Source organism: Eupeodes corollae, chromosome 1 (assembly GCF_945859685.1).
Source record: "Eupeodes corollae chromosome 1, idEupCoro1.1, whole genome shotgun sequence".
Taxonomy (NCBI): domain Eukaryota; kingdom Metazoa; phylum Arthropoda; class Insecta; order Diptera; family Syrphidae; genus Eupeodes; species Eupeodes corollae.
In genome coordinates, this window is record NC_079147.1 from 244,227,829 (window position 1) to 244,235,788 (window position 7,960).

General features: G+C 38.7%; 1 protein-coding gene across 1 annotated transcript; it reads left to right on the top strand.

Moving 5' to 3' along the window:
• Window positions 1-1,177: 1,177 nt before the first annotated feature.
• On the top strand, window positions 1,178-5,152 carry LOC129949549 (uncharacterized). The gene is made up of 3 exons (XM_056061078.1): window positions 1,178-2,185; window positions 2,240-3,011; window positions 4,269-5,152. The coding sequence occupies exons 1-3, from the start codon at window positions 1,178-1,180 to the stop codon at window positions 5,150-5,152; spliced, it is 2,664 nt and encodes an 887-aa protein (XP_055917053.1).
• Window positions 5,153-7,960: the final 2,808 nt, after the last annotated feature.

Below are 7,960 nucleotides of genomic sequence, written 5' to 3' on the forward strand. Positions count from 1 at the left end.
CTATAATTTACAAAGCTTTTATTCGTCCAAAACTGAGTATAATTCTCATATTTAGGCTGATGCCCAATAACGTACTTGAGCCTTCTGGATTAAATTGAAAAAAGAGCTCTTAAAATGATAGGAGAACGTTCTCTTACCGAGTAATTTGCTTCTCTTGGACACCACCGCAAGGTCTCAAGGTCATTGTTTAGTCGTTATTTTATAAACAATACCATAATACCCATACTGCTAGGAATGCCTATCTTTAAGACCAATTTCGGAAGTACTGTTAAGTACAGGAATTCTTTCTTTAGACGCACTACAAGAATGTGGAATGCTTTACCAGGCTCAATATTTTCCACTCATAACAATATGCAGACATTTAAAACCAATGTTTATCGGCTTCTCTTTTCTAATCTTATCCTCCCTTCTTAATTGTTGTGTTTAATCATATTAAAAGGGTATTTATAACCCCACGCGCACAATATAAAACAAACATCTTTTCTGTTTTTATTCGTTTACTAACTTCAACTTATAGTTTTGGAAAAGCGTTAGTATTTTGATATTGTCAATTTTTCGAGTTTATATCAAAACGGCGGCGCACTACACCGCTAATTGGATCTCAGGCTGGGTTGCCTTGAGATTGCCATTTCATAGCTTCGAGTTTACTGCAAATTTAAGAGTCTCTATATTTTGTGAAGTTCTCTTTTGACGTAAAAAATTTTAATAAGAAATTTGACATTAAAATATATGACAGCGATAAGTTTAAAATACTAGTTTATGTTAATTTTAAGTGTAAAGATGTCAATTTTCATCAGTTCGTCAAGAAATAACACGGTCTGGTCAAGAAAATTTTCTTCGAAAATATCGTTTGTGTCGTTGTTAGCGTGCCACGTGTACACTGCCGGTCATAAGGTTAGTGTCATATAGGTTCGACACCCCTGCCTAAACCTACATTATATAAACATACTTATAATCATACATTTGTATTATGTTATCTTTTATGACAACTCAATAAAAGTACACTTCAGTCTTCACTTAATCATTGACCACTTGACATGGTGTCAGAAGTGGCTTAAACTTTTATATTAATAGAAAAGTTTATATTAAGTTCCGCATCAATTGTTAATACGAAAAAAAAAAAAAAAAAAAAAAAAAATCGTTAACAATAAATAAATTAAAAATAAATATATTAAGAATGCCTCCTAAAGATGATCCACAATCTGAAACTCTGAGTGCAGCTAATTACGTGAAGCCACCAAAGCCACTCCAAATAACCGGTGGAAACCTTTCATCGGCATGGAAAAATTGGATCCAGCTTTATAAATGGTTCGAGATAGCTGCACAACTAAACAAAAAACCAGAGGAAATCCAAGTGGCAACATTTATGTCATGTATAGGAGCAGATGCAGCAAACATCTATAATTCTTTTTCCTTCACAGAAGCCGAGACTGATAAAGTATCTTCCATAATTAATAAGTTTAACGAGTATTTTTCTCCTAGGGTAAGCTTAACATTTGAAAGGTACACCTTTAATACTCTAACTCAACGCGAAGGAGAAAGTTTCGAAGAATTCTTAACAAAAATTAAAAATCAATCAAAAAAATGTGCATTTGAAAATCTTGAAGACTCATTATTGCGGGACAAAATAGTAACGGGTATAAGAAATGATAGTCTGCGTGAAAAATTATTAGCAGAAGATGACATCAAACTAGATCAGGCTATAAAGGTATGCAGAGCAAGCGAGATAGCTTCCCAGCAATTGCGCGATTTACATAAGCCCGAAACAGCAGCAGTTGATGCAATAAAAAAATATAACCCACATTATTACAAAAAATCACCAAAAGCCAAATCTTCATTCACCTACACATGCAGAAATTGTGGGACAGAGCATGAAAAAAATGAATGCCCAGCTTACAAACAAAAATGCCAACACTGTAAAAGAACTGGCCATTTTACCGATCTATGCTTTCAGCGAAGAAAAAAATTCGATAAGAAGAAAAAAGTATACACCCTACAAGAAGGCACACAACCTGTTAGCGAAAGTGACAATACTAGTGACGATTCAAGCGGTTTGTTCGTTCTAGCTCTCACAAAATCAGAAACAAATAAGGATGAGACAAAAAATTGGTACGAAGAAATAAAAATCGAGGAAAAAACAATCAAAGTTAAACTCGACACCGCCGCGCAGTGCAACGTGCTTCCAGTCAGTCTGATAAAGAAATCAAATTTACAAAAAATAAAACCAACAAAACAAAAGATTATAGCTTTCGGTGGAACAGAAATCGACGTGCGCGGTGAACTAACCCTAGATTGTGTTGTGCGCAATAAAAATCGAAAAATAAAGTTCTTGATTGTGAAAGATTTTCCAGATTTTGAGCCAATATTAGGCAAAGATGACTGTGAAAAGTGTTCTCTAGTGCTGCGTGTGCAAGAAATAAACTTGGATAACGAGATTTTCCAAGGACTTGGAAAGGTCAAAGATTTTGTCTATGATATTGACCTAATCGACAATCCAAAGTTTGAACATTATGCGCCAAGAAAAATTCCTCATTCCATTCGAGATGATGTCAAAAAAGAAATTGACAATATGCTCAGACTCGGTGTTCTAATCAAAACGGACGGATTTCCCCCTGCAGTTTCACCGATGGTAGTGGTAAGAAAGAAGGACAAAATTAGGGTATGTATCGATCCCACAGACGTTAATAAAAATATACGTAGGCGTTATCATCCTTTACTAACCATTGAACAAATAACTGCAAATATTAAAGGATCTAAGTTCTTTACACTATTAGATTGTACGAGGGGCTTTTGGCAAATCGAGGTATCAAAGAGAACACAGCAATACCTCACGATGTCAACTCCTTGGGGACTATTTTCATTTACACGAATACCGTTTGGACTTGCGTGCGCACCAGAAGTCTACCAGAGCTACATGCAAACAATTCTCGAAGGATGCCAAAACACTGATGTCGCTATTGATGACATATTGATCCATGCGAAAACTCAAGAGGAACTGCAGCAACTCACAGGTAAAGTCATCAAAGTACTTTCTAATGCTGGCCTAAAACTCAATAGGGATAAATGCGTTTTTGACGCTACTAAAATAAAATATCTTGGCCATATACTAACGTCAACAGGTGTTCGTGCTGATCCTGAAAAAACGATCGCCATAGAGCAACTAAAGGTACCGACAAATAAAACTGAACTCCAAAGAATTCTAGGTATGGCTACATATCTTTCGAAATTCATCACAAATTTATCTGAAATCACCCATCCGTTACGAGAACTTCTAAAAAAGGAAGTTTCATGGTTCTGGTCTAAAAATCAACAAGAGTCATTTGAAGCTCTCAAAAAATCATTTTCTTCAACTCCATTGCTCCGATATTACGATTCCAAACTTGACGTGAAGCTGCAAGTGGACGCTAGCCAACACAGCCTTGGAGCAGCCCTCCTTCAAAACGATCAACCGATAGCCTGCGCTTCCCGAGCGCTAACGAACACTCAAAAAGGCTATGCTCAGATTGAAAAGGAGGCCACAGCGATACGTTTTGCTTGCGAAAAGTTCCACGAGTATGTATACGGACAAAATCTTACCATCGAGACCGACCATAAGCCGTTGGAAACGATCTTCAAAAAACCACTGTGCTCAGCTTCACCACGGCTTCAAAAAATACTCCTTTACGTGCTTCCGTACGCACCAAAAGTAATTTACCGAAAAGGGACCGAGATAAAACTTGCCGATACACTCAGCAGAAACTGCAACAATGAAATTAATAAAACGCCAGACGACAACATACAAATACATGCTTTAACAGAACTTACCTTAATTACAAAAGAAAAATTAAAATTAGAAATATCAAACGACAATGAACTTCTACTTATTAAAAAATTTATATTACAGGGTTGGCCGGAAAAAATCACCGACCTACCACCCCTGATAAGAAATTATTGGAATTTCCGGGAAGAGTTAACCTATGAAGACGAAATCATTTACAAAGCTGCTAAAATTGTTATTCCTAAAACACTCCAACTTGAAACCCTCACACTAATTCACAAAGGCCATTTCGGAATACAAAGATGCCTACATCGTGCACGAGCAACAGTTTTTTGGTTGGGAATGCACAGCGACATCAAAAATTTTGTAGAGCGGTGCAGCATATGTCAATCCTACCAGCCATCTAAACCCAAGGAACCACTAATTATAAAAACCATTCCCACTCTCCCATGGGAAATAGTAGCAATCGATATTTTTCATTTCCATAATAATGAATTTTTATTAATTGCAGATAGCTACTCCGGTTTTTTCGACTACACAGAACTCAAACAAACAACATCAACTGAGGTTATTAAGGCTCTGAAGGTCTGTTTTGCAACCCATGGCATCCCATCGGTCCTGGAATCAGACAACGGGCCACAATTCGCTTCAAGAGAATTCGCTAACTTTGCTAAAGATTGGGACATCCAACACCAAACATCAAGTCCCTACTATCCCCGATCCAACGGACTGGCCGAACGATACGTGCAGACAGCGAAGTCAATGCTAAAAAAATGCTTCAAAGACCAATCAGATCCTTATATTGCGCTCCTGAATTATCGAAATTCACCACGAAATGAGGTTCTGCAATCACCAAACCAACGACTCATGAGCAGACTCACAAGAACAACTTTACCAGTTTCCCCTGAACTACTTAAGCCAAAGATTATACCGGACGTACACGAAAACATCACCAAAATGCGACAAAACTACAAATCAAACTACGACAACAGCGCAACTCCATCAAAACCCTTTCACGCTGGAGATAGGGTACGTATCCAACGAAACCATCGAGATTGGATAACTGGAGTCGTCGAAGAGTCACCAAAACATGGACCAAGGTCGCTTGTAATACGAACAGATGATGGCAAACTTCTACGACGAAACAAAATCCACATTCAGCCTACTAAATCGATCATCCAGGCACCAAAGTCAGTAACAGCAAATATACCACCTTCAAATTCAGACTCTTTGAAACACACCAACAACCGTAGCAAAATACCAAACACGCCAGATCCGACTACATCAACACAAATAAACAAATCACCAGATTCAACCAATTCCCCAGCTAAGACGACAAGATACGGACGTGTCTTAAGACAACCCGATCGCTACACATCTACAAGCTTTAAATAATTTTTATTACAAAGCATTTCATAACATTATTAATTTACTTTTTTTGAATTTCCTTAACTATAAAATCACTTACTAATGTTTATATCATATTGAATTTAAATAGTTTTGCTGAATTAAATATTAACTTTAAATTCTATAAAAGGGAAGATGTCATATAGGTTCGACACCCCTGCCTAAACCTACATTATATAAACATACTTATAATCATACATTTGTATTATGTTATCTTTTATGACAACTCAATAAAAGTACACTTCAGTCTTCACTTAATCATTGACCACTTGACAGTTAGAAGCAGACATTTTCGAGAAGTACAATCGATATTTCTCCAGTTACATAATAATCGAATAATTAGAAAGGAAGCTCTTTCTCTGCCTTAAGACTTCGCGAAACGCAGCTTAAACTAGTTAGTAAGCTAATTTTAAGGCCAGTTTATCCACTGTTACCTGCACGATTCGCTATGCTAAACAATAAAAGCACCTGAAGCTTAAGAAAAAACTACCACGTAATGACGCAAGGAAGAAACGACGCTTATGTTTCGCGAAAGATCATATGAGCGTATGCGCAAACTGGAATGACCGTAAATGATTTGCGAAAGGCTCTTTTTCGACAAAATCATTTGACCTAGATGTTCCAGATGGTTATAATTATTATTTGCATGGCCTCAGGGAAGTGGAGCCATTTTTAAACCATCACCAAAGAGGACAATTTTCAATATCTGCCACAAACATAAGTTTAACCAACCGTATAAAGACTCTCTTAAAACTTACAAGCAAGCCCTGTCATCAGCCAAAAGACAAGGCTGGAGAAAATACTGTCAATCAATTGAAGACATAAAGGACTCCGCAAGGCTCAGCAAAGTTTTATCGAAGGAACATTGTAATCCTTCATTTCTAAAAAAGCCTGATGGAACCTGGACAGCCTCTCCAGCCTTATCTCTTGAGCTACTGATGAAGACGCACTTTCCAGGTTGCGAGAGTGATAACCCCGAACCGCTTGAAACCACAGAGCTAAACGTAGCTCATGTGGAGCAAGTCAATTCCGTTATAACCAGAAAAAATATTTTGTGGGCCATCAATACTTTTTCTCCATATAAATTCCAAGGCATGGATGGCATACTGCCAGTTATACTTCAAAAGTTGCATGATGTGGCAGCTCCATGGCTGGAACAAATTTTCAAAGGATGCCTCCTTCTCAAACATGTGCTCATGTCGTGGAGACAGGTCAAAGAAGTTTTTATCCCGAAAGTGGGTAGCCGAGGTAACGAATCCGCGAAGGATTTCAGACCAATGAGCTTAACATCTTTTGTGCTTAAAACCTTGGAGCGAATTCTTGATTACCATATAAGAGAAATCCTAGTTGGATGACCACTCGAAAGCTCTCAGCATGCTTATCTTAAGGGCAAATCTACGGAGACAGCCCTCCATGAGGTAGTGCATACTGTAGAACAAACATTATAAAGAATTTACTCTTGCCACCTTCCTAGACATAGAAGGTGCTTTTAACAACGTCCTTACCGAATCCATAGAAGAAACGCTCGTTAAGTTCGGTGTAGAAGACTTCATTCGAGAATGGACTATTTACATGCTCAGTGGTAGGAAGATTCGAGCCACTCTAGGCAATACAATCGCAACAAAACACGTGAGTAGGGGAACACCCCAGGGTGGTGTTCTTTCGCCTCTTCTATGGCTTCTGGTCATGGATACAATTCTCGTTAAATTAGAGAGATGTGGAGTGAAGGCGGTAGCCTATGCGGATGATTTGGTGCTATTGGTGTCAGGAAAGTACACCTCTGTGATTAGTGAAATCACGGAGTCAGCTTTGAAGAAAGTTAGCAACTGGGCCACTAGTTGTGGACTTTAACCAAAGTAAAACTGAACTGTTGCTCTTTACCACCAAAACTAAAGTACCGCCCTTCACGCTACCTCGACTCAATGGTCAAATCCTATCATTATCTTCCAGTGCAAAATATTTGGGAGTTATATTCGACCCTAAACTAAACTGGAAACTAAATATTGAAGTACGGGTTAAGAAGGCCTGTGTTGCCTTCTACGCCTGCAGCAAAACTTTTGGCAAAAAGTGTGGACTTCAGTCGAAGATGATTTTATGGACGTACACAGCCGTAGTACGCCCTATCTTAACATATGGTTCGATTGTGTGGTGGCCTGCTCTTAGCAAAGCCTATAACATTAATAAGCTAAAGAAGGTTCAGAGAACAGCTTGCGTGGGCAGGGCACCACAGGGGCCATGCGTACTGACTACTGCACTCCTACTTTGAACCTTAGTAAGGGTTTTAAGGTTATTTTCCCATCGAGAGAAGATTGGGAGGATGACATCGTGTCGATAGGTTTCGACACAACCATCTTTACTGACGGCTCAAAGATGGAGTGCGGAGTTGGTTCTGGGATCTTTTCTGAGTCCCTAAATGTAGCCAAATACTTTAGCTAGCGTTTTTCAGGCTGAACTGCTGGCAATAAGGGAGGTATGTAAGATACTTAAACAAAACCCTAACCAAAACCGAAATGTGGCTATCTTTACAGACAGTCAGGCAGCTGTCAAAGCCATTAACTCGGCCATATCCTCATCTAAATTGGTGCAGCAATGTCACGGTGAGCTTGCAGGCCTGAATATTAACCTCGGTGTCATCCTGATCTGGGTTCCGGGCCATAGTGGTATCGTGGGAAATGAACGGGATGACGAGCTAGCTAGCAAACTAAATCAAACCGAAGGTGGAGCAACTTACCCAACTGCATTATATCTAGGAAGATATGGCCCACCTATAATAAAACCCGTACAGGCCAAGGCAAG